This window comes from Oncorhynchus kisutch, linkage group LG9 (genome assembly GCF_002021735.2).
Source record: "Oncorhynchus kisutch isolate 150728-3 linkage group LG9, Okis_V2, whole genome shotgun sequence".
In the NCBI taxonomy this organism is placed as follows: Eukaryota; Metazoa; Chordata; class Actinopteri; order Salmoniformes; family Salmonidae; genus Oncorhynchus; species Oncorhynchus kisutch.
This window is the reverse complement of record NC_034182.2, coordinates 2,724,367-2,752,232: the sequence shown is the minus strand read 5'-3', so window position 1 is coordinate 2,752,232 and position 27,866 is coordinate 2,724,367. Positions and strand designations below refer to the sequence as shown.

Below are 27,866 nucleotides of genomic sequence, written 5' to 3'. Positions count from 1 at the left end.
TTGGGGATAGTTTAACCAAAATATGCCACAAGACCTAGAATTGCCTTATGTGTATCCCACAAAAAAAGGTTAACTTTTATGAGCCAACATTGACAAATTTAAGCAAAATTCCAGGCTTAACTTGCCATTAAAAATTTCAGGAACATTTCTGACCCTTTGCAACCCTAGTTGTGAGCAGCCAATAACCCAGAAAACAGAATATACAACCTGATGGTGTTGCGATAGCATGTGATTGTGCAGGTTGGTCACATGAAACACAGAGAGAGCACAGTGCTGAGTGCCCCTAAAAAATAAATAGAAGCTTAAGTATTAAAACCTTTAATAATAGGTATTACAAAGAATATCACAACCCTCCAAATATAACACAAGGAAATACACTTTTCTAGATTCCTTGAAAGTCTAGAAATACGCGTATCAAATAACACATTATCATTATTACTGTTAGAGTAAATACTTATATTACAATTGCACATGCATTTCACCAGCTCAACCTCTATCCATGACTACTGCTCCTATTACATAAACATGTCTACATGCAAACAGCTCTACATGTCTATAATACATCTGTAAAGGAATAATATTTGTAATGAGAAAAACAGAACATCACATGAAACTATAAAGTAGCTTCTTAACTGGTCCAGTAGATTGGCAACCAAATCAGCTACTTGATGAGGTTCTGAGACATGATGTATAGAGAGACTAGAGTCCACACCCCCTTCACCTTCCAAGGCCCCTCCCCCATCTGTTAATGATGCTGCACATTTTTGGAAAACCTACACCGGACAATTCCTTTGTTTCTGTGTTAATGATAAATTCTTAGTTGTTCCAATTAAATTCCGTGCATGAAGCCATTGCAGAGGGTTTGTTTGAAACCTACAATGAAAAATGCAGTTGTTTCCATGTTAACAATAATTAGAACACCCATTAATCTCTCTGGACTAGTATTGATTTTACCCCATAACCTGTTGCTTCGCTAGCGAATTGCACTCCCAACTACCCACTAAGAGGGTTACTCAAAAGTGAGAGGTAGGGCCAGAGGGGAAGTATTGGGACATTTTTCTGTGCGCAGGGCAGCGTTCAACAATTTGAAGGACCACCTCCTAGTCTCTCCATGGCATAGCCTCGGGACATGCCAACATGTGCCAACATTTTAATGTTAAGGCTGTCATGATAGATCGCTGGTACGGCCACATGTCCAGCCACGGCGGCCACATGACCAGCCATGGCGGCCGCATGTCCAGTCATGGCGGCCACATGTCCAGTCATGGCAGTCGCATGTCCAGTCATGGCAGTCGCATGTCCAGTCATGGCAGTCGCATTAGTAGGATTCTCCTTCATATGATAGCTTGGTTGTGAACCGCGCTTGGAATTATTCGGGCAACGAGGCCGTGAATAAGGCTTCTGCCCTGAATGAACTAGCAAATGTTTCTTTAAGCAAGTTTTCCGGATAAAACTCCTTCCACATTCATTACAGGTGAAGGGACGCTCTCCAGTATGCCCACGCATGTGGACCACTAAATGGCTCGACTTAGTAAAACGTTTGTCACACTCTTTGCATTGGTAGGGTTTCTCCCCAGTGTGAAAGCGCTGGTGTACCTGCAGATTCCCTGCTGACTGAAAGGTCTTCCCACACACAGAGCACATGTAGGGTCTCTCCCCTGTGTGGATCCTTATGTGCACATTGAGATTACCTTTCTGAGTGAAACATTTCCCACAGTAGGAGCAGGGGAAGGGACGATAATTCAAATGAGTACGAACGTGATCCTTGAGGCGACGGTTTGTTACAAAGGACTTTCCACATTGGTGACAGTGGTGAGTTTTCGGAAGCTGCAATCCTTTCTTCTTCTTTGGAAGGTGCGACGATGGCCTCAGATCCGACCTCTTGTGGGCTTCCACGTGGTGCACTAGACTGGGTAAGTTGCTGAAGGTAATTCCACATGTGTGACAGTCAAGAGTTTGGGGGATTCCGTGAATTTTTTCGTGAGCATGCAGTTGATCCATTTCGGAAAAGGCCATTGCGCAATGACGGCACTGGAATGGTTGTTGCTGTGGCGTCTTAAAACTCTTCCCGCTCTGTGGACAGATGTACATGACTTCGTTGTGTGGACACTGGTGTCTCAATTTCTCACGCAGAGAACCAAACTCTCTCCAGCACTTGGAACAGCTAAAGGCAGTGCCCACACATTGCATCCTCTTATGGTTTGACAGACTTGTAAAGAATTTGAATCTATTCCCGCAGTTGGAACACTTGTATGGATTATCCCCACAGTGAATTTGCTGATGTTGGACAAGTTGAGACTGATAATTAAAGCACTTCCCACACTGGGGACACTGGTGGAAAATGTTCATGTGTGATGAACTGGAAGTAGATGGGGCACACTCATTTGAAGCTGAAGAAAGGGGAGTCAACACCTGAAACGACACCCCTGCAACAGTGTCTGCGAAAAAATGAATACAAATATTGAACTCATGGAGGAATTTTCCCCTACCATTGCCCCACAATGGTCAACTGAGGCTTTCCAAAGGGTAAATGTACTCAACTAAAAGTTTGTGAGGTCTCACCTGTATCACCACCTTGCATGACACTGGTAGGAGAAAGACCAGAACCAGCCCTGTGAAAAGCACAAACAGAAATGCAAATTGTTGACTATTACTGGGTCAAGTGGTAAGTTTGTTTGATAGACTGTCCAAATGCAAATGGATATTAACCAACTGTACCATTTGAAATAACAAAAATACATTTATTCTCATACCTTTTCTGTTTTGGGTCGTCCTCTACATCAATGTCATCTTCATTCCCTTCATCACAGGTTTCATCGCAGCCTATAATATCTCTTGTGCTCCCCATTTCCACTAAATGTGATGCCAACTCCATCCTTTGGCAGTCTCTGCTTTGTATCCCAGTCCTCATCCCCACAACAGTGTCCAGATTGGTACGGTTTAACTGGTCAGGGAAGGCATCGGATTCAATATCTGATTCCTGAGGAATGTCAGAGGAGGAAACTGCACAGACAAAAACAAATACATTAAAAACACACTTTTTTAAAATCTAGTTGACTGTTCCAAACACCTAGAGGCAAAACTTCTCAAATCCATTTTAATCCGTCACTTTATTTGACTAATCCTTCCTACTTTAAATCCCTTTCAAATGAACAAGGAAGGTAAGGAACATGGTGAGAGGAACTTCCTGCACATAAATCATATTATTCTCCTCAGATGCAGTTGTTACATCAATAAACCTTATCTGACCATGTTGTGCTAAAATGATGCATAAAAAATTGATAATTTTCTATGAACTTACTGTTTGTGTACAATGTTCTGCATTGTTTGTAATTCTGGAGCAGAAACTGGAGATCTTCTGAGTGAGAGAAAGACTGCAGGCATTCATCCAGGCCAGAGGAGCCAGCACTCAGCAACAATGCAGTCTAGGGAAAAGAGGGACACAAATAAAATGCCAAAATAGATTCCAGGCCAACTACAGTTGTTCATTTCATTTGCTGTTGTCTCAAGACTCTCTTACGAAAGTGATTCTGCACCTGCTTAAAGTCTGGTAGTGTAAGCAGCTCTTCCAGCCGAGTGAGAAAGTCACAGACCAGTTCCTGAAGCACTTGGTCAAAATCAGGTCTGAATTCTTCAGGAAACACCACCTGAAAAGATGGAGAGTCAGTGAGATAATGCAAAAAGGAAAATAATTAGATCAATGAAGTATTGTTTGAGAGACCCTGCACGATCCTAGCCTGGGTGCCTGTTGGAGGAAATTATGGTTGAAATGACTAATTATGTATACATTCCAATCAGAACTGACTAGTCCAAATGCTATAATGTACTGTACATATATGAATTTTCTCTCTTGCTCCCATTCCCAATTGTATATAATGTAGTCAGGAGTTTAGTAACAATGAAGGTCTGTTCCTTAGTTCATTCATTTGTACAATCTCCAGGTGGCAGGAACGGACTATCTCCAGACTGTCTAGAATGCTGATTTATACTGACTGACCTTGACTTCAGGCGTGGAGCGAAAGCTCGAGAAACTATAGGGCCTCTAAGAGATAGAACATTTAGAAAACGCTGACGTCATTTTCAGTTTATAACTTGTGGAAAAATGTGTATGTGGCAGTACTCTCTTGTAATAAACGCTGTTACCTGACTTTTAAGACTGGTCTCGATCTATTTCATGCATAATTAATGAATTTACAACTCATTAATGAAATAGAGAGAGTGCGAATTTGATTTTGGCTACAAAACATATAGGAATTTAGAATTCCTCTAACAGTGCCAAGCCTGTTTCTGCGGTCTTGGCACCCAGGCTAGCATAATCCAGTAACCAAAGAATAGGAATCAGTGTTGTGGCATGTAAGGCTACATGTTGTGGCACTTTTGACCAATCATACCAGATCTGATTGGTCAAAATACCAATTACTGAGAAAAAAAATCTGAATTGGGCTGTCTGTGTAAACACAGCACAGACAAATTCATGTTAGTGAATGACTAGTTATGATTTATAGTAGCGAAGGCCTATTCACTATTCAAATACTATCTTGTTGACTAACAATCTGAATCTGAATCTCAACTCAACTATATTCTCCCACTTACACTGTTTCTCTCTCCTTCCACAGACTCCCTGGAAGGGGAGTTAACCACTCTGCCAGTGAGGCCACACCACCGCAAGAGACTACAGGTGGCCGCTGTCTTCAAACACCCTCTGGCCTGAACTGTTTGTGGACTACAATGCCAGAGACACAAACACCTAATGTAAAAGCATCTGAAACTTGAACTCGTGTTTACACTCATTGCCGCTTGTGTAGTCGCGCACAACCCACTCTTCTAGACAATACCCCGTGTTTATTGTTACTCATTGTATTTATTTCTAATTTATATTATTTCTATTTTCTCTGCATTGTTGGAAAGGGACACATTAGCAGAACCTTGCATAATGCACATTCACTAATAATGACTAACTTAACGTAGCAGGCATTAGGATACAGAAAATGAACAGGTTAAATCAAGCTTTATTTATACAGCACATTTCAGCCATGGAATGCAACAGTGTTCTTCACAGGAAAAAAAATAAGTTTAAATGCTATATTTACTACACAACAAGAGGATGAATAACAATCTGAACAACTAAAAAGTACCCTAAGGAAAAGCAAAGCTAAAAAGGTGTGTTTTAAGATATTTTTTTAATCACAGTTTTGGTCCTCAGGTTCTCTGGCAGGCTATTCCAGAGGCTGGGGGCATAGTAACTAAAGGCTGCCTCTCCATGACTCCTGGTCCTAGGCTTTGGGATAGTTAATTGGCCAGTGCGCCAGAGGACCTGTGGGATCTACTGTACTGGACACATAACTTAAAAGCATGCCTGACATGTATTGGGGTGCACAATCTTGGATTGATTTAAAATTAATTCTAAATTATTATTTTTTTAAACGCACAGACAGCCAGTACCGAGACCTTAAAATTGGTGTAATGTGTGCTGTCCGTCTGGTCTTGGTCAGTACCCGTGCTGCAGTATTCTGTATGTTTTGCAGTTGACCAATGGCTTTCTTGGGTAGACCAGACAGAAGAGCATTACAGTCGTCAAGCCTGCTTGTAATAAAAGCATGGATGAGTCTCTCTGTATCAGCCTAAAAGAGAAATGGCCACACCTTGGCAATGTTCCTCAGGTGGTAAAAAGATGTCACATTCCTAATGTGTATTTCAAAATGGAGTTCAGAATCTAAAACACCACCTAGGTTTTTTACCTGGTGTTTTATCTCTATTGTCCGTGAATTAATAGGTGTGGACAGATTCTCTCTGTGCTTCGGCTCCAACAAGATGTTCCTCGGTCTTGACTTGATTTAGTTGGAGGAAGTTGTGAGCCATCCAAGTATTTAAATCACTAATACAGTCTAATAATTTATCAGTGGAGCTAAATTCCTCTGGTGACACTAATGTAAAAAGTTGTATCGTCTGCGTAGCAGTGAAAATCAATGCTGTGCTTTCTGACAATAATGTAACATTTATAAACTGAACCGGACCCAAAATCAAACTTTGTCAAACGCCACGTGATGCGTTCACCAAGGGTGACAAAACTCAGACTGGTTAAACAGGTACTAAACCACAGGCGAGGCCAACCCACCTCTCCAGAAGGACATCATGGTCAACAGTGTTGAATACAGCACTTAGATGCACAAGATGCTCTCTCAGAATATCACAACGGACCTGTAACTTTTACTTTTTCTACTTACGCTCCTCCAGTATCAATAAGAAAACGACCAGCAATGATCCCATTCATAACATTTATTTTTAATTGTTTTAAATCACACTTTGTAGAATGAAAGCTTGGTGCAAGTAATTCGCTCTGTAGTTATAAATAACCATCACACCTTGAATGTCAAAATTGCCATGCTTTTATTGAGTAATGCCAATGATTATGCTACAGGGCTTATATTCGGCATTAGCGTTTCCATGTTGTGATGAGCCTCTTCAAATCGAGAGTTTAGCTTTTTATTACAAGGACCGCTCAGTCACAAAGGTAGGAGGAGCAGTGTCTGTCAATCGACATAAAAACAACAAGCTGTTGCTCTTTTGACGCCAATGCTTGATACGCCCAGTTGACGTAGCCTAAGTCGACTGACATTGCCTCGCAAGCCAATCGCAGCATATGACGCCAGAACAGAGGTAAACCTTACAACCCAGCCAGGTTGATGTCAAGATTGTAATTTGGTCACGTTGCACAGTGTGTCATGTTATAATCGTAAAAGACTGAATCTGATGTAGTGTGGGAAGGCCTTGTAGGTTCAAGACAAGCTTGGCATTAACAGCTACTTACTTGGACGAAGTGTTCACGCTCAACCGGGTCTATAAGCAAGCTTTGGGTGAGCTTGGCAAAGTTAGCTTCAGGTGATTCCATGCCTGCATCATTGGACTGTAAAACAAAGTTTTAAAAAATAAATCATTTTTTTAGAATTTCAGACAAATGGTGCACAACCATCCATACCAACAATCTTAAATCTCTTGTTTTTAAATGTTTCTGAATTATGAGGGTGTTAATTATCTCATAAGTGTTCAGCAGAACAAAATCTCCAAACTTGGCATTGTATTCATACTTTGATTCACCAACCTGTGCATGTTGAGAAGACTTTATTCTATAAAGGAGGGTCCGGAGGCTGACAGGGTTTACCTGCAAGAAAAGTGATCAAGTTTGATACTTTGCATAAAACTATTTTCTACATTTTACCTATACAATAAGAAAGTCCCCCTGCTTCCTGGATAAAGTTGCATACTGTTTTTTAATGGGCTTCAAGATTATATTAACAAATTCATGAAAACACAGTAATTTGAGCTATGTGAAATTCTACCTGATGCCTTATGTTTTTTTTTCGATTACAAAAACAATTGAAAACCTCCATAAAAGGCATCAGGTAGAAGTAAATTAATCCACGAATATAACTTGAATGTAATATCTTAAATGCCCATGTTTTCATTATTTTTTAAAGCCCATTCAGAAACAGTATGTGAAAGGATGCAGGTGGGACTGTCCCAGCATATTGAAGGGATTCTGTATGGCATAATATGTGGCATTTCTTACCCTTGCTCTCAGACCCAAAATAAGGAGGGTCCTTTGTCTGTCAGTCATAAGTTCTGGGACAGTTTGTGTTACCACGGTCACAAACTCCTCTAATTTTCCATAGTGTTTGATGGCCCTCTGTTGTGCTACCTGCCACATAAATGCAGACATCAGCCGTAGAGGTGGAACCAAAAGGCGCAGGGAGGAGAGAGGGATGGGTGAATCTATAATGTGAAAAGTACAGTGAAGTGTGTTAGATGGCTAGCTAAATCAATTCCATTTTGTAAAAACATTCGCATGGCAGAACTAACTAAATTAGCTAGTTTTGCATATCTTAACTACAGGTAGTTATTCATTGAGTGATAAGAAATGTTACGGTTGATATAACATTGCCAGCAGATAGCTAACTTAACCTTAATAGCTTAGCTTGCACTTACGTATTAGCTATAAGGCTAGCTTGCACAGAACGTGCGCAAATGGGCACAATAACATAATTCAAAACTGAACGTTAGTCAATAATATAACAGATCGCCGTAGCGGCACTGCTAGATAGATCAAGGGGTTTCGCTAAAAATGGCAAAGTAGGCCTAGCTAGCTTCCCAGCTACTTCCTTGAGATCAGGGTCGTGTTCATTAGACACCGAAGGAGAAAAAAAACGGTCAGGAACAGCCTGAACTTATCCAATAAGAAAAGCTCGTTTTCGTTTTGCATTGCAAAACGGTTAGTAAAGTGTACACGAATGAGGACAACCCTGCCTGATCATGGCTAGTTGACCACCTAGCTAGAAAACACAACCTAGACAGATTAACAAGAAAAAAACACAATATTGTTTAATATAATAAGTTACCACGAATACATACCCATTATGGCCCATGTGCCAATCAGTATCTTAGCTACCTTTGCTAGTGAGCGCCGCATGAGACGGTAGAAAGTAAACCTAGCTAGCCAACGTTACTGCCAACGAACAAAGAGGATGTGAAACCTTTGCCACCAGTAGGCCTATTACTCCAGCGTCCAAAATTGTCTTCAAAATAAAAGTCCTAATTACGGGTTCACAGCAATGATATACTGTACACAGTCTACAAAACGTTACGAGTACCTTCCTAATATTGAGTTGCACCCCCTGTCCTCATAACAGCCTCAATTCGTCGGGGCATGGACTCTGCAATTATTCCCACAGTTGTGTCAAGTCGGCTGGATGTCCTTTGGGTGGTATACCATTCTTTATACACACGGGAAACTGTTGAGCGTGAAAAACCCAGCAGAGTTGCAGTTCATAACACAAACCGGTGCGCCTGGCATTTACTACTATGCCCCGTTCAAAGGCACGTAAATATTGTGTCTTGCCCATTCACCCACTGAACGGCACACATACACAATCCATGTCTCAATTATCTCAACACCTAAAAATCCTTATTTAACCTGTATCCTTCCATTCATCTAAACTGATTGAAGTGGATTTAATGCTGCAATATGTAATATTTTTAGGCAACCAAATTTACATAGAAATGTGAGTTATAGAACTGTCATTCTCATTGAAAGTCTAAGAAGTGGTATGTGGGTATGTACGGATGTATTGTGATGGAAGGTGGGGTGTGTGTTTTTTGTATGGTTGTTTTATCTATTAATAATGTAAAATGAACAGCTGTACAGATAGACTCATTGGAAGGTCAAATTACAGAGGAGGAACTTCTTTATGCAATTTATGACTTTAATTCAGGGAAAACTCCAAGGCTGGATGGCATACCAGTGGAGGTATACCAAACGTTTTTTTATATACTCATCGTCATCCTAAAACGACAAGTTTTTTTTACATGGACGACACATTGGAGATAATAAAAGACAAGTACTGGAAACAATAGAACACTATGAAAAATCTGGGAAACCAGGCCTGGTATTCATAGTTGACTTTGAAAAGGCTTTTGATAATGTACGACTGGAGTTTATATATACATGCCTGGAATATTTCAATTTTTGTAGAATCTCTTGTAAAATGGGTTGAAGTTATGCATAGTAATCCTAGGTGTAAAATAGTTAATGGCTACTTCTCAGAAAGATTTTAACTGTCAAGAGGAGTAAAAACAAGGTTGTCCACTATCGGCATATCTATTTATTATTGCCATCGAAATGTTAACTGTTAAAATCAGATCCAACAATAATATCAAGGTGTTACAAAGTATCAAGGTGTTACAAAACAAGGTGCTTGAAAACAAAGGTGTCATTGGACGCTGATGATTCATGTTTTTTAAATCCACAATTTGGATACCTTCACAGCCTCATAGAGGATCTAGATACTTTTTCTAACCTCTCTGGATTACAACCAAATTATGATAAGTGTACTATATTAAGTCATCAAAAAGAAATGAGGACCAAGGCACTTTTCATATAATTAATTAAAATGCCTTTATTTGTATGGCATGTTCAATAGAAACAAAGTTTTAAAGATCCGACGCGTTTCGGCTACATGGCCTTCGTCAGGGAGTACAAAGAAATAATACAATGTCCTCTTTTGAACAGCTTTTCCAATTAGCCTTAATTAGAAGAGGGAGTGGTTACAAAATTTATTGGACACACCTAGTAAGCAATACTATAAACATTAAAAAGTGAAATACTGTAGCTATGTTATCATAAACATTAAACACCAAACTAGAAGTATCAGAACACTTAACCTTAAATATGACTGGGAGAAGTGTCAAGAATAAAAAAGCAATATATTCCATAGTACACATCAAAACATGAACAACATTCTAAACATGGTTGAGGGCAATTGAGCAAATTGTCCACTAGATGACAACAAATGGACCTATCACGAACCTACAGGAAGGGTGAGAAATCCATATCTTCATTTAAACCAGGGTATTTAGTGGCCTGTAGTTTGTAAATCCAAAATCAGGATGTCCAGGACCCAGTCGCACAGGGCGGGGGTCGAGACCCAGGGTCTTGAGCTTAATGACGAGTTTGGAGGGTACTATGGTGTTAAATTCTGAGCTGTAGTCGATGAACAGCATTCTTACATAGGTATTCCTCTTGTCCAGGTGGGTTAGGGCAGTGTGCAGTGTGATTGCGATTGAATCGTCTGTGGACCTACAGTTGGGCATAAAAGTATTTAGTCAGCCACCAATTGTGCAAATTCTCCCACTTAAAAAGATGACACAGGCCTGTAATTTTCATCATAGGTACACTTCAACTATGACAGACAAAATTAGAAAACAATATCCAGAAAATCACATTGTAGGATTTTTAATGAATTTATTTGCAAATTATGGTGGAAAATAAGTATTTGGCTGCGGTGAAGGAGAGCCCACAGGTTTTGGTAGCGGGCCTTGTCGTTGGCACTGTATTGACCTCAAAGCGAGCAAAGAAGTTGTTTAGTTTGTCTGGGAGCAGAACATCGTGGTCTGCGACGGGGCTGGTTTTCTTTTTGTAGTCTGTGATTGACTGTAGACGCTGCCACATACCTCTCGTGTCTGAACCATTGAATTGCGACTCTACTTTGTCTCTGTACTGACGCTTAGCTTGTTTGATCGGTCATGTTTACCGGTCATCTTTCCCTGATTAAAAGCAGTGGTTCAGTTTTGCACGAATGCTGCCATCAATGCACAGTTTCAGGTTGGGGAAGGATTTGAGTTGCTGTGGGTACAACATCACCGATGCACTTGCTAATAAACTCGCTCACCGAATCAGCGTATTCATCAATGTTGTTGTTCAACGCTATGCGGAACATATCCCAGTCCATGTGATCGAAGCAATCTTAGGACCATGCCTCAGGACTACCTGGCCAGGTGGACTTGATGTCCCCAGTCCACCTGGCCGTGCTGCTGCTCCAGTTTCAACTGTTCTGCCTGCGGCTATGGAATCCTGATCTGTTCACCGGACGTGCTACCTGTCCCAGACCTGCTGTTTTCAACTCTCTAGAGACAGCAGGAGTGGTAGAGATACTCTTAATGATCTGCTATGAAAAGCCAACTGGCATTTACTCCTGAGGTGCTGACTTGATGCACCCTCGACAACTACTGTGATTATTATTATTTGACCATGCTGGTCATTTATGAACATTTGAACATCTTGGCCATGTTCTGTTATAATCTCCACCCGGCACATCCAGAAGAGGACTGGCCACCCCTCATAGCCTGGTTTTGGCCTTTCTAGGGGGTTTTTCCTAGCCACTGTGCTTCTACACCTGCATTGCTTGCTGTTTGGGGTTTTAGGCTGGGTTTCTGTACAGCACTTTGAGATGTCAGCTGATGTACGAAGGGCTATATAAATACATTTGATTTGATTTGATCTTGAAGCGTGGAATCAGATTGGTCGGACCAGCGTTGAACAGACCTGCACATGGGCGTTTCCTGTTTTAGTTTCTGTCTATAGGCTGGGAGCAACAAAATGGAGTCATAGTCAGATTTTCCGAAAGGAGGGCGGGGCAGGGCTTTGTATGCGTCGCGGAAGTTAGAGTAACAATGGTCCAGGATGTTTTCCGCCCTGGTAGTGCATTTGATATGCTGATAAAGTTCAGGGAGACTTGTTTTCAGATTAGCCTTGTTAAAATCCCCAGCTACAATGAATGCAGCCTCAGGATATGTGGTTTCCAGTTTACATAGTCCAATGAAGTTCATTCAGGTGTCACGCCTTGGTCTTAGTATTTTGTGTTTTCTTTATTTATTTGGTCAGGCCAGGGTGTGACATGGGTTTATTTTGTGGTGTGTTTTTGTATTGGGGTTTTAGTAGGTATTGGGATTGTGGCTGAGTAGGGTTGTCTAGGAAAGTCTATGGCTGCCTGAGGCGGTTCTCAATCAGAGTCAGGTGATTATCGTTGTCTCTGATTGGGAACCATATTTAGGTAGCCCGGGTTTCACTGTGTGTTTGTGGGTGATTGTTCCTGTCCTTGTTGTCACAAGATAGGCTGTATAGGTTTTCACGTACGTAAAAAAAAAAAGTACAATTAACATGGAAATAACAAAAATACCAAAGAGAAATGCCCGAAAACCAGTTTTGGCTGGTGCAGACACGCAACAGAAAATAATCACCCACAAAACACAATAGAAACAGGCTACCTAAATATGGTTCTCAATCAGGGACAACGATTGACAGCTGGCTCTGATTGAGAACCATACCAGGCCACACACCGAAATAGTAAATCATAGAAAAACTAACATACCCAACTCGTGCCCTGACCATACTAAAACAAAGACATAACGAAAGAACTAAGGTCAGAACGTGACACATAAACTGAAATTAGGCAAACTATTATCATTTTTGCAACTTGGAAATGGTGAAGCGATTTCTGCATAGTGCATCTTTAACATCAATAACGGATCATAGCTTTCACCTGGATTCAGGTGAAAGAGCAGGTGTTCAGGTGAAAGAGCAGGTGTTCATAATGTTTTGTACACTCAGTGAATATTAACCCTGGATTGCTGCCGCTATGTATTGGCCAATGAGGCTTTGAAGCTTCTGCTTTCCTCCATAGGAATTAATGGAATTCTACAATATTTAAATTAAACGTTTCAAGGACAAAATTACATTTTGTATTTTGTTGTTGTAGTTGGGACGTTAACATTTGAATAAATAAACAAATATATACACTACCGGTGGTTGAGAGAATGCCAAGTGTACAAAGCTGTCATCAAGGCAAAGGGTGGCTATTTGAAGAATCTCAAATATTTGTTTAACACTTTTTGCTAGCTACATGATTCCATATGTGTTATTTCATAGTTTTGATGTCTTCACTATTACTCTATAATGTCGAAAATAGTAAAAATAAAGACAATCCCTTGAATGAGTAGGTGTTCTAAAACTTTTGACCAGTAGTGTACTTTAAGGAAAATGTTTTAATTAGTTGGCCCATCAGCCAGATAGGACAAGTCCGACCCGGACGGAACGATGGGATACATTTGTTCGGCTGCCCAGATAGGATAAGTTCGGACGGGCCAGATAGCATAAGTTCGATAGGACAAGTCAGTCAGATAGGACAAGTTCGGACGGCCGGACAGACAGGACAAATTGGTCAGTTAAGACAAGTTTGGCCAGATAGGATAAGTTTGGATGGCCAGTCAGATAGGACAAATTCAGCCTGGATGGCCAGATAGGACAAGTTCGCCGGAAGGACAGATAGGAGTAGTCCGTCTGGCCGGAAAGATAGGACAAGTTCGGCCGGCTGGACAGACAGGTCAAGTTGGCCACATTGGATAAGTTCGGCCGGCTGCCAAGATAGTATAAGGTCAAGTCGACCAGATAGGGCAAGTTGACCGGCTGCCCAGATAGGATAAGTTTAGCCAGGAGGCCAGATAAGATATGTTTGGCCGAGCGGCCAGATAGTACAAGTTGGACAGATAAGATAAGATTGTAAGGCCTTACAGATTCAGTCCAGATTTTGTATTTAGACTCATTACATCCGATTTTTATGGTATCAATAAAAAATTGTTGTTGCTCATTTCAAATATGGCCACACTGTACTTATAGATGCACGTTAGCACATATGCTAATGCTAAAAATACTTTAAAAAATCTTCTTCTCATGAACCATAAATCAGATTGACTCCAGATTTGGTATATATACACAATGAATTAACCTCAATTGAATTTGAGAATGATTAGTTGCTGTATTCAACGGAGGCCACGCTACACCACTAGATGGCACCATACCACACCAGGTCTATAAACACTGACCTGATGGACATGGGGCCATGTAATATGTTATGTAAACTTTATGCACAGTGCCCTTCCGTAATTATTGGGACAGTAAATATTTGTTCTTCTTTTGGCTCTATACTCCAAAAGGTTGGATTTGAAATAAAAAAAAATACAGTGCAGACTGTCAGCTTTAATTTGGTATTTTCATTCATATCAGGTGAATCGTTTACAAATTACAGCACTTTTTCTACATAGTCCCCCCATTTTAGGGGAGTATTGGGACAAAAGTATTGGGACAAATTCACTTACATGTATATTAAATTATTAAAATGTTATGTATTTGTGTTCCCATATTCATAGCACACAATGACTACATCAAGCTTGTGACTCTGTTGGACACATTTGCCCTTTGTTTTGGTTGTGTTTGAGATAGTTTTGTGCCCAATAGAAATGAATGGTAAATAATGTATTGTGTCATTTCGGAATCACTTTTATTGTAAATAAGAATAGAATGTTTCTAAACACTTCTACATTAATGGGGATGGCACCATGTTTACGGATGATCCTGAGTGAATCGTGAATAATGATAAGTGAGAAAGTTACAGATGCACAAATATCATACCCCAAGACATACTAACCTCTCAACATTACAATAACAAGGGAGGTTAGTGTCTTTTTGGGGGGGTATGATATTTGTGCGTATGTAAGTTATCCACAACTGTATGCAACTGTGTGTACCTGCGTGCACCTGTGTTGGTCATAACGATGCCTTTGCTATTCATATTAAAACAAGTCTGACGTAAATTTCTCCATGTCCTTCATTTCCAATCACTTTGTGCCAATATAGAGCACTGCAGTCACACTAATTTAAATGAATGAATTACCCTTTTCATTCACTGTAAGTAAATTCAGATTTTTAACAACAATTCTATGGAACTGGAAGAGGGTGAATGTTTTCATAAACCCCTGTCTTAAGAGCAGCCAATAACCCAGAAAAAGAGAACATACATATATATGTCCACTCCCAGACAGACAACCTGTTCTGTCTCAATGTGAGACAATGAAGACTGGCAGGAGCTTATGGCAACTCACCATAAGCTGGTTGAAATGAACATTGAGTCACCATTAGTTACTTTTCACAGTGGTGGAGACACTGTGAAAAGACCAGTTATGGACCAGTTATACTGGTACAGATAAACGTGTCAACAACCATAAGCTCCTGCCAATCTCCATTGTTACGGCTGTGAGAAGAAACAAATGGTGAATGGACCCAAGGGAGATGCCACAGCAAGTGTTTGTGCGGGTCACAAGTAATACAGAGGGAAAAGGATAATATAAATCAATACATGCTCTCAAACTCATACATTGACCATCGATGAGATCAAAATGATAGTTTTCACCATGTTTTGAGACAATACAGTGCTGTTGTTTTTACGATTACATTGTTTACAAAAGATGGAGAACAACAAGCTTATATTTTGGATTCTGATGCGGTGCAGATGTTGAATTAAGGTAGGGCTCTCCAACCCTATTTCCGGAGAGCTACCCTCCTGTAGGTTTTCGCTCCAACCCCAGTTGTAACTAACCTGATTCAGCTTATCAACCAGCTAATTATTAGAATCAGGTGTGCTAGATTAGGGTTGGAGTGAACCTACAGGACGATAGCTCTCCAGGAACAGGGTTGGAGACCCCTGAACTAAGGTCATGAGGCATTTATACTGTAAGTTTTATTCTGCAAGAAGCAATGGCTATATATCATTAATTAAAAAGTCAAAAAATGTATGCACCAATCACATATTCCCCCTTTAATAATATATATATATATATATACATATATATATATATATATATATACATATATATATATATATATATATATATATATATATATATATATATATATATATATATATATACAGTGGGGAGAACAAGTATTTGATACACTGCCGATTTTGCAGGTTTTCCTACTTACAAAGCATGTAGAGGTCTGTAATTTTTATCATAGGTACACGTCAACTGTGAGAGACGGAATCTAAAACAAAAATCCAGAAAATCACATTGTAGGATTTGTAAGTAATTCATTAGCATTTTATATTTGGTCCAGAAACCTTTGTTTGCATTTACAGAGATCATACGTTTCCTGTAGTTCTTGACCGGGTAGACCATTCAGGTTTCAGGGCTGTTGCTGGGCAATACGGACTTTCAGCTCCCTCCAAAGATTTTCTATTGGGTTCAGGTCTGGAGACTGGCTAGGCCATTATATATATATATATATATATAAAACGAAGAATGACACAAAATAACACAAATATCATGTATTATCAGTATTAATTGCATATTCATTGCACAAACTCACCCTCTATCCACACTCCTGCTCCTATGACAAACATTTCTACATGGAAACAGCCCTTCATGTCTATAATGCATCTTTAGCGGTAAAGGATATAAACTAATTGAGAGAAAAACGGAACAACATAAGCTTGTTTACTGATACAGCCACCTTCAATGTATACAAATAGCAGCATCCTCCTCCCTGGCCTAGATCCTGAATCTTGGTGCGACAGTGGCCACAGCATTACTTTCTTTTCTTCACGTTGGGCCGAACCTCTGCATAGTTCTTGTTGACCTGAGAGAAGCGGATTATTTGCACCTCCTTGTTCTTGGCCTTGAAGTCTTGCCACAGGTATTCCGGAGACAGAATCTTAGTGGGCTTGTTGTAAAGGAGATATCTGTTCAGGTGGCTTTCCTCCTGCCATGCCGCCTCGATGGAGTTGGCGGCATCGGCCTCCAGCTGCTCGCGGCAGTACTTTGTCAGCTTGTGCACGTCCCTCACATAGCCAGCGATGGTGGCGCCTCCATAGTAGTAGTCTCCTTCCCCCGCGGGGATGTAGGCCCGCGAGGCAGGACGGCGTTCGTAAGGGTAGTGCTCGTGGGTCTGCTCATAGTAACCTGGGTGAATAGTGGCCACCAGCCTGCTCAATGTTTCTGCCCCCCCACCGTCCGTGGAACTTTGTGTCCACATCCAAGCAAAAGATGTAGTCCGCCTCCTTGCCTATGTGGTTCTCGATGGCGGTCTGGATCATCTCCATCCTCCTGGAGGAGATCTCCTGCCAGCGGTTGGAGCCAGGGACTGGGATGATGGTTACATTTCTACCGGGAGCGAGGACCACCGCTGGCACATCTTCCCTCCGGTCAGTGAAGATGTAGTAGTGCACTTTGAAATCCACCATGAAATGCTTCTCGGCAGTCTCTAGGAAGTCACGCAGGAAGCGCACATTCCTAAAATACAAGGAGAACCAAGTAGGTTTCAGTTGCCCGTCTCATATGGCAAGAGGATAACTACATTTTCTGTAATTATGACAGAATGTACAGTCGTGGCCAAAAGTTTTGAGAATGACACAAATATTCATTTTCACATAGTCTGCTGCCTCAGTTTGTATGATGTCAATGTGCATATACTCCAGAATGTTATGAAGAGTCCCTCTTTGCCATGCAAATGAACTGAATCCCCCCAAAATATTTCCACTGCATTTCAGCCCTGCCACAAAAGGACCAGCTGACATCATGTCAATGATTCTCCCGTTAAAACAGGTGTGAGTGTTGACGAGGACAAGCCTGGAGATCACTCTGTCATGCTGATTGAGTTTGAATAACAGGCTGGAAGCTTCAAAAGGAGGGTGGTGCTTGGAATCATTGTTCTTCCTCTGTCAATCATGGCTACCTGAAAAGAAACACGTGCCATCATCATTGCTTTGCACAAAAAGGGCTTCACAGGCAAGGATTTAGCTGCCAGTAAGATTGCACCTAAATCAACCATTTATCGGATCATCAAGAACTTCAAGGAGAGCTGTTCAATTGTTGTGAAGAAGGCTTCAGGACGCCCAAGGAAGACCAGCAAGCGCCAGGACCGTCTCCTAAAGTTGATTCAGCTGCGGGATCGGGGCACCACCAGTACAGAGCTTGCTCAGGAATGGCAGCAGGCAAGTGTGAGTGCATCTGCACGCACAGTGAGGCAAAGACTTTTGGAGGATGGCCTGGTGTCAAGAAGGGCAGCAAAGAAGCCACTTCTCTCCAGGAAAAACATCAGGGACAGACTGATATTCTGCAAAAGGTACAGGGATTGGACTGCTGAGGACTGGGGTAAAGTCATTTTCTCTGATGAATCCCCTTTCCGATTGTTTGGGCCATCCGGAAAAAAGCTTGTCCGGAGAAGACAAGGTGAGCGCTACCATCAGTCCTGTGTCATGCCAACAGTAAAGCATCCTGAGACCATTCATGTGTGGGGTTGCTTCTCCGCCAAGGGTGTGGGCTCACTCACAATTTTGCCTAAGAACCCAGCCATGAATAAAGAATGGTACCAACACATCCTCCGAGAGCAACTTCTCCCAACCATCCAGGAACAGTTTGGTGACGAACAATGCCTTTTTCAGCATGATGGAGCACCTTGCCATAAGGCAAAAGTCATAACTAAGTGGCTTGGGGAACAAAACATCAATATTTTGGGTCCATGGCCAGGAAACTCCCCAGACCTTAATCCCATTGAGAATTTGTGGTCAATCCTCAAGAGGCGGATGGACAAACAAAACCACACACATTCTGACAAACTTAAAAGCATTGATTATGCAAGAATGGGCTGCCATCAGTCAGGATGTGGCCCAGAAGTTAATTGACAGCATGCCAGGGCGGATTGCAGAGGTCTTGAAAAAGAAGGGTCAACCCTGCAAATATTGACTCTTTGCATCAACTTCATGTAATTGTCAATAAAAGCCTTTAACACTTATGAAATGCTTGTAATTATACTTCAGTATTCCATAGTAACATCTGCCAAAAATATCTAAAGAAACTGAAGCAGCAAACTTTGTGGAAATAAATATTTGTGTCATTCTTTTGGCCACGACTGTATACTCTAAATCAAGATATTTTCCAACTTTGAGGTAGGCCTGCTGAGACTGAGACTCACTAGTTTGGGAAAAGGGTGTAGTAGAGACTAAGGCACTCAAAGGTTGGCAGTCAAAGTGTGGAACTTAACTGCGAGAAACATTTAAGAACAAAATGTGTGGGTTGTACATTTTTTCAACATTTCTTCTCAGGTAACCAGAGCAAGTGCAAACTAAGTTTAAACCTATTTTTACCGGTCACTCTTGTACATGTCCAGGTGACATGTATTTTTATGTACCCAGGAGGTAGAGAAAGGTAAAGAGAAGCGATGGTCTAGCAGGGGCCATGCTCTATGTGTAGGCTACTGTGAGTGTGAGTGAGTGACACAGGGAACAGGGAGGAGGGAGGGAGAGACGAGAGACAGCAACCAACCAAGCCGACAGGCACTATAGTAGACTAATAGCTGCCATAGCTAGGTTATTTATCATCCAATATGATTACGTAGTACCCGTTTTGACAGCATCAGGCCAAGCTCTACCACTCAGATGACTTAAAAAATATGGCCGCAGGAAGATGTTTTTCAATTTATCAGGGGGTGTTGCAGCACCCTCTCAGCACCCCTTCTGCCCGTGACTATGCCTAAACAACATTAACATAGAAAAACAGTTCTGTAGCAATGTGGTTTGTGCATTAGGCTATAGGACCAATACATTATCATCACTGCATATGGGCTATGCTTGAATTGCCATTCCAATGTTGTTCTTCTCAGACCATTTTGAAATTATATTTCAAAACTGTAGGTACATGATCACACTGGTAATATATCATTTGTTATATTACTTGAGGCACAGCTGAGTGAGCATAATCATTTGTTTTTTAGTTTATTTTACTGGATTGATAGTCTGCATCTGATGGGGCCATTCTGAGGGGGGGAGGGAGAGAGCAGCAGTGAAGCTGTCTCTCATCCGACTCATCATCCCTCCGCTCTCCCTCGCTCTGCTGACAAAAAGGGGACATTCTTCCAGCTGATGGCGAGACTCAAGTTGCACTGCATTATTTCTGCCTCATGCACCAATTCATGTTGTTACTCATGGTAGCCTAGTGGTTAAGTAGTTGAAAGGTTGCATGTTCAAATCCCTGAACAGACTGGGTGGAAAATATGTCGATGTGCCCTTGAGTCTCTCTCTAGTCCTGACTTTACAGGTGTTGAAATTTCACAGTATCAACTTTACTGTGTGCTTGAGGCTTCTCTATATAGCCTAAGGCTCGAGGAAACCATAAAGACACAGTGATATGAGGTATCTGATTGGCCAGCGGTAAACCTATACGTGCACTTGATTTTCTCTCTGGGCCTGCCGGATATGCAGAGTTCTACCTTCAGACACATGAAATGGTTCAAAATGGGAACACAACGAGAAAAAAAATAGGAATGCAAGGCTTTATCATTGTTTGTTTTTACAGAAATGTTTGATGATTGACTACGAATGTTATTCTACATTTGAGGCTCAGTGCTACCAGACATCCTGGTAGGGATGGCTGACGTGTGTGAGACTACTTACTTGCCAACCGCAAAGACAGTTGTGGCAATGCTGAGGTGCATAGGCTTGTAAATGCTGTCAACAATCAAGGGATTAAAGGTGCCTTCCCAGACAATTGGTGCCAACCAAGGGGTAACAGTTACCACATTGGTGCGCCTGAAAAAACAAAAGATATGTTAAAAGCTTGTGAACGCCCAGAGATATTCAATGCATCATAAGCAACTCTTTCATAGTGACTACATTTCCTATACTTCCAAATGCACCTTCTCCTACGGATACTATGTCTACTACTAACAATAATACATTCATAATAACTTACCCCTTTAACACACTGGGCTGCTTATACAGGAGTCTGAAAAGACCATGCAAAAAAATGACATTGTAAAATAGCGTACTGCTTTCAAAATGGCTGCAGTTGGTGAGTTTTGCAAAGAGGTGGTATCGGGTGAGATTATTATATTAGAGTAGACCAAAGAAGAGTCTCACCCCTGTGGGGACAGCATGTCCCGGGTCCTACAACTACAGTTTTCCCGCCTGAAATTGACAGGGTCCTGCTGACACAACCTTCAGAGGGTGTTAAAGTTAATACTGTGTTAATACTGAATGATAGCATCAGGAGAGGTTGTGGAGGGTTAGGGGTTCACAAAAAAAGTATACAAAAATAAGTTGTTTGTTTATTATGTCAGTAACACAAATGGTCTTACCCCAAAACATCTAGAATTCTGACATCCTTATTTTTCACCTCACTGTTGAAGAAAAAATGAACATTTTAGGTGACTTAACTAGTATGTCAAATCAAACAGAAAAGAAGTACAAAATGTAATTATTTCCATATTTACAATGGTGATGTAATCAGAAAATGTGATCTCAAATTAGATCTTAATCTGTGGTCCTGACTCTCATTGTCATGAGCCCCCTGGGCTTTTTTTAGAAGGCTACATTTCAGCAATCACCTATAAAATAGATGATGGCATAGTGTCTTTCTGATGGGATTATATACGGGATGGGATTTCTATCAAGATTGGATTATATCATTGACAAAGATACAAACAAATGAACACTAAACAAGTTCCGATCTTACCCAAATGATGAGTAACACTATGTTAAAACCAGGACTCTAAAAAGGAGATAGAAAGAGGATTGATTAACACCATGTACATCAGCTATGATATCGACAATGCCCAAAAACATATATGTAAAAAGAAGTGATATGCAGAGAAGCATACATTTTGGTTAAATGCCATTATCAGCTCTGTGCAAACACAAGTGTTGACACACATAGAGAAGAACAATGGTGCGTAATCAGAGTACATACACAACAAGTGGACGTAATTCAACAATGTGAGCAGAGCTAATAACAGAAGTATATTATAATTAAATATCATGATTATCAAAAGTGGACATCACAAAATTCATAGATTTACAAAATGAATGATATCTTAATCGTGGAAACCATCAGTATGACAACACTCATACATTGTATTCTGATGTTGTTCTAATGTATTCAAAATGAGAACACTTGTATTCTGATGTTATTCTAAGACTATGATGAAGTTTCCCCAAAGATCAGATATCACTAATTTGACTTAATAAAAAAGTATGATTCAAAGAACTGGCAGAGCCATGGAAGGACGGATATTCGTGCAAAAACGCATTGTTTCTTCCAAAGTTTGTAATTCTATTCAATCAAACTTTGAGTGTTTGAAGTAATGCAGGACTGTATCCCAAAGCCAGTAGAATCTGTGCCTTTTACTGTTTCACCAGCAAGGATGTAGGCCCACCCAGTGCCCGTGGACCATGTAAATATGGGTGGGACCGATGCTCATGTGTAAGGTAAGAAAAGCAGCATATATCTATAGAACAACAAACACACCATGGAACAGTTTAAGCACCTTTTTTTTATGTTGGAGGGCGTTGAATGGCAGGGATACCATAAGCTGTTCCACTTTTTTTGTTAAAGTGCTACTCCAGTCACCTTTTCACCTGATCTGTCACCTGATTTACTTTTAAAAAAACATGTTGCTTCTATATTGTTCCTCAAGCAAGGTTTGAGGCCGATGACGTAGCTGGGGGAAGTCATTAAACAACTTTGACTTAAAGGAATGAAACGGAGGGTAATACCACCCATATTTCAACAAACCTTGCCTTCAGAAACTATTAATACCCCTTGATTATTCCACATTTTGTTGTGTTACAGCCTGAATTCAAATAGTTTTAAATAAATAAAAAATCTCACATCTACACACAACACCATAATGACGAAGTGAAAATATGTTTTTTTGACATTTTTGTACATTAATTGAAAATGAAATACATAAATATCAATTTACACAAGTATTCACACCCCTGAGTCAAAACTTTGTAGAAACACCTTTGGCAGCGATTACAGCTTTGAGTCTTTCTGGGTAAGTCTCTTAAGATAATTTTTTTTATTTATTCTTCAAGTTCGTTTCTGATCATTGCTAGACAACCATTTTCGGGTCTTGTCATAGAGTTTCAAATAGATTTCAGTCAAAACTGTAACTCAGCCACTCAGGAACATTCATGGTTTCTTGGTAAGCAACTCCAGTGTTGTTTTGGCCTTGTGTTTTAGGCTATTGTCCTGCTGAAAGGTATATTCATCTCCTAGTGTCTGGTGGAAAGCAGACAAACAGGTTTTTCTCTAGGATTTTGACTGTGCTTAGCTCCATTTTGTTTCTTTATCCTGAAAAACTTGTCAGTCCTTAACGATTACAAGCATACACATAACATGATGCAGCTACCAGCATGCTTGAAAATAAGGAGAGGGGTACTGAGTAATGTGTTATATTGGACTTGCCCCAAATATAACACTTTTGTCAGTGCCTTGGTGCAAACAGTATGCACATTTTGGAATATGCGTATTCTGTACAGGCTTCCTTCTTTTGACTCTGTCCATTAGATGAGTTTTGTGGCGTAATTACAATGTTGTTTTCTCTTATCATAGTCATTAAACTCTGTTTTGAAGTAACCATTGGCCTCTTGGTGAAATCCCTGAGCGGTTTCCTTCCTCTCTGGCAACTGAGTGGGATGCCTGTATCTTTGCAGTGACTGGGTGTATTGATACACCATCCAAAGTGTAATTAAAAACTTCCCCATGCTCAAAGGGCTATTCACTGTCTGTTTTTTATTTAATTTTACCCATCAACCAATAGGTGCCCTTCTTTGCAAGGCATTAGAAAACCTCCCTGGTCTTTGTGGTTGAATCTGTTGTTGAAATTCACTGCTCGACTGAGGGACCTTATAGATAATTTCATGCGTATGGTATAGAGATACGGTAGTCTTTCAAAAACCATGTTAAACACTATTTTTGCACACAGATTCCATGCAATTTATGTCATTTGTAAAGCACATTTTTACTACTGAACTTATTTAGGCTTCCATAATAATTTTGGGGCAGTGGTTAGAGTGTTGGGCCAGTAACTGAAAGGTTGCTAGGTCAAATCCCCAAGCTGACAATCTGTCGTTCTGCCCCTGAACAAGGCACTGTTACTAGGCCGTCATTGTAAATAAGAATTTGTTCTTAACTGACTTGCCTAGTTAAAAATATATTTTTTTAAATAACAGGGTTGAATACTTATTGACTCAAGACATTTCAGCTTTTCATTGTTAATTATACTGAAGAAAAATTCAAATGCAGGAAGAAACCATTTCTAAGATTTTACTGAGTTACAGTTCATGTAAGGAAATCAGTCAATTTAAATAAATAACTTAGGCACTAATCTAGGGATTTCACATGACTGGGAATACAGATATGCACCTGTTGGTCACAGATACCTTAAAATAATGTAGGGGCTTGGATTCAAAATCCAGTCAGTATCTGGTGTGACCATCATTTGCCTGATGCAGCGTGAAATCTCCTTCGCATAGAGTTGATCAGGCTGTTGATTGTGACCTGTGGAATGATGTCCCACTCCCTTTCAATGGCTGTGTGAAGTTGCTGGATATCGTCGGGAACTGGAACACACTTTCGTGTGTACTCACTAACAGGGATGTAAACAAATTTGTGCACAAAATTTGAGAGAAATAAAACATTTTGTGCATATGGAACATTTCTGGGATCTTTTATTTCAGCTCATGAAACATGGGCCCAACAGTTTACATGTTGAGTTTATATTTTAGTTGAGTGTAATTAACAAAAAAAAATGTCAACATAATTCCATTTTGACATTACGGGGTATTGTATGTCGGCCAGTGATAGAAAATCTAAATGTTATACATTTTCAACTCAGGCTGTAACACAACAAAGTGTGGAAACGGTCAAGGGGTGTGAATACTTTCTGAAAGCACTGTAATTCCTGTTCTAGAGCAGAAAAACTTGTTTAGGTTCCCCCCCGAATAATGATGCAGGCTACCCCCTCCGTGACCTAGTGAAGGTTATCTTGTTTCAATTCTATGAAATTATGTTGTATTTTTGTTATATGAAATTGTGCCAATTTTGTATTGTTACTAAGGGCTCTATTTGAACAAACATAACCCAATGGGAAATCTTAGCACTGGCGGTAACACTAAAGGTTCGGGGGGGTGTCTGGGTTTTGATGAATAAACAAGTTGTGACAAAATTATCTCCAAGGCTCATGACAAGATGTGTAGAATAGCATTATAAAACTGGACATTTTTCTCTCTGCCCCATGGTAAAATGTGTTGGAAAGCAGGAAGTTAGCTGGGGCTGTGATGATACCTGCATTTTAGTCAGTTTTCCATGGTAAACACGGATCAGATCGAACGCTTTGGTCCTTTAAAAACCTGCTGTCGGCTATCTAAAATAGTGTGTGCTATGGCTTGGAAAATAAATACATGTGACTCTGGATGACACAATAATGATGTTCGTTTCCAACATTAAGGATGTTAAACATTAGGAAGTGACTCGAATGTTAGTCCGTTATAACCTAGATTGTTAAATAGCCTGCTCCATATTTGCTAAATATGTTGAACATGTTTGCAGTCCACATTTTTCAAACTGCATTGCTACAATACGGAAATGCATGGCTCCATTGGCTATGGAATTCGCACTGATATAGATAGGAGGAATTTGCATTTCGAAAATGCACTGCATGTTCGACCCAAACGTTATAATAAAATGTGCCCACCGTCGCCGTTGATATGGCCAGTCTATAGTAATAACTTGACGTCCCTAAACTGACTTCATACAGTTACTGACACCTTATATCCAATGTGCATTGCACATAGACCTAATGAGTCCAACATCTTCACAGAAGTCACATGGACAAAACTAATTTAAAAAAAAATTGAAAGTCTGTTGACTGCTCGTTATTTTACTAAAACATTGGTTATAGGCTACTCATTAAGCTACTTTGCCCCTCCGCTTGCTAAATCAATGCCATAACCAATTACGTTACCACTAAAACCATCTTTATGAGTCTTAAATATCACCAATATCGCTGCTTGAAACTCGCACGTTGGCGAACCTTGTTATGCCCACACCTCAAATATTTCCAAGCAAACCAGTTGATCTAAAACTGGTAAACTACTAACCTAGGCGCCAGCGATGGAAAATAGCAGAGCGCTAGTTTAAACGCCATTTGACACTAGCGCCGCCTTAATGCCAGACGAAAATAAAACACTAAGTATGATTATATGTATTTTACAGGTATAAGAAAGGTTTAATATTATAGTAAGTCATTTAAATCTGATTGTTACTATATTTAGAAAGCATTTCAATAATTTCAAGCCCAATTTCCACACTTTTGTTGAATAGAAAAGAAATCATATGATTTTTCATATCTTCATATCTTTTTCATACTGTGTACTTGAGCTCGTGTCCTCAAAATTGACTTCACCTCAGCAAATTATAAAAACATTTTTACTAGAAAGATGAGATGTAAATCTTTCTGGCAGTGTAAGCATTACGAGGTACTCGCAAAATTCATAGATTGACATAATGAATGATAATATCATCATCGTGGAAACCATCAATATGACAACACTCATACAGCCTGTTTCATTACAAGTGTATTCTGATGTTGTTCTGATGTGTTCAGAATGAGAACACTTGTATTCTGATGTTATTCTATGATGAAGTATCTCCAATGATCCGATATCACTAATTTGACTTAATAAAACACAGAAAACGCAACATACCCCAAAGTACGATTCCAAAAAGTGGCAGAGTGATGGAAGGACGGATTTTTGTGAAAAAACGCATTGTTCCTCCCAAAGTTTGCAATTCTATTAAATCAAACTTTGAGTGTTTGAAGTAATGCAGGACTGTATCCCAAAGCCAGTAGAATCTGTGCCTTTTACTGTTTCACCAGCAAGGATGTAGGCCTACCCAGTGCCCGTGGACCATGTAAATATGGGTGTGACCAAAGCTCATGTGTAAGGTAAGAAAGGCAGCATATATCTATAGAACAACAAACACTATGGAACAGGTTAAGCACCTTTTTTTATGTTGGAGGGCTTTGAATGGCAGGGGTAACACAAGATCTTGCACTTTTTTTTGATAAAGTGGCACTCCAGTCTCCTTTTCACCTGATCTGTCACCTGATTTACTTAACAAAACGTATTTTGTTCTATATTGCTTCTATATTGTTCCTCAAGCAAGGGTCGAGGCCGATGACGTAGCTGGGGGAAGTCTTTAAACAACTTTGACTAAAAGGAATGAACTGGAGGGTAATACCACCCATATTTCAACAAACAGTGCCTTCAGAAAGTAATACCCCTTGACTGATTCCACATTTTGTTGTGTTACAGCCTGAATTCAAATTGTTTTTAGACATTTTTGCAAATGTATTGACAATGAAATACAGAAATATCTCATTTACATAAGTATTCACACCCCTGGCTCAATACTTTGTAGAATCACCTCAGTGTAGATTTAGCCTTGTGTTTTAGGCTATTGTCCTGTTGAAAGGTGAATTCATTTCCCAGTGTGGTGGAAAGCAGACTGAAACAGGCTTCCCCCTAGGATTTTGACTATGCCTTCGCTACATTCTGTTTATTTTTTATCCTGAAAAACTCCCCAATCCTTAACAATTACAAGTATACACATAACATGATATAGCCACCAGTATGCTTGAAAATAAGGAGATGGGTACTGAGTAATGTGTTGTATTGGACTTGTCCTAAACATAACACTTTGTATTTTTGCAGTATTACTTCAGTGCCTTGTTGCAAACAGTATGCATGTTTTGGAATATTTGTATTCTGCACAGGCTTCCTTCTTTTGACTCTGTCCAGTAGATGAGTTTTGTGGAGTAACTACAATGTTGTTTTCTCTTATCACAGCCATTAAAC

At 40.2% G+C, this 27,866-nt stretch overlaps 1 protein-coding gene and 1 pseudogene across 2 annotated transcripts; both read right to left on the bottom strand.

Moving 5' to 3' along the window:
* Positions 1-302: 302 nt before the first annotated feature.
* Positions 303-8,853, bottom strand: LOC109896262 (zinc finger protein ZFMSA12A-like). 2 transcript variants are annotated; one of them, XM_031831493.1, is made up of 9 exons: positions 8,646-8,853; positions 7,568-7,770; positions 7,100-7,159; positions 6,809-6,904; positions 3,537-3,647; positions 3,302-3,425; positions 2,754-3,003; positions 2,563-2,612; positions 303-2,438 (listed from the first exon to the last, which is right to left on the bottom strand). In XM_031831493.1, the coding sequence occupies exons 2-9, from the start codon at positions 7,715-7,717 to the stop codon at positions 1,078-1,080; spliced, it is 2,202 nt and encodes a 733-aa protein (XP_031687353.1). In that variant the 5' UTR covers positions 7,718-7,770; positions 8,646-8,853; the 3' UTR covers positions 303-1,077. The 2 variants fall into 2 exon arrangements, with proteins under 2 accessions (XP_031687353.1, XP_031687352.1); XM_031831492.1 differs by lacking the exon at positions 8,646-8,853 and adding an exon at positions 8,407-8,569.
* Positions 8,854-16,478: 7,625 nt separating this feature from the next.
* LOC109896261 (globoside alpha-1,3-N-acetylgalactosaminyltransferase 1-like) lies at positions 16,479-21,227 on the bottom strand (annotated as a pseudogene).
* Positions 21,228-27,866: the final 6,639 nt, after the last annotated feature.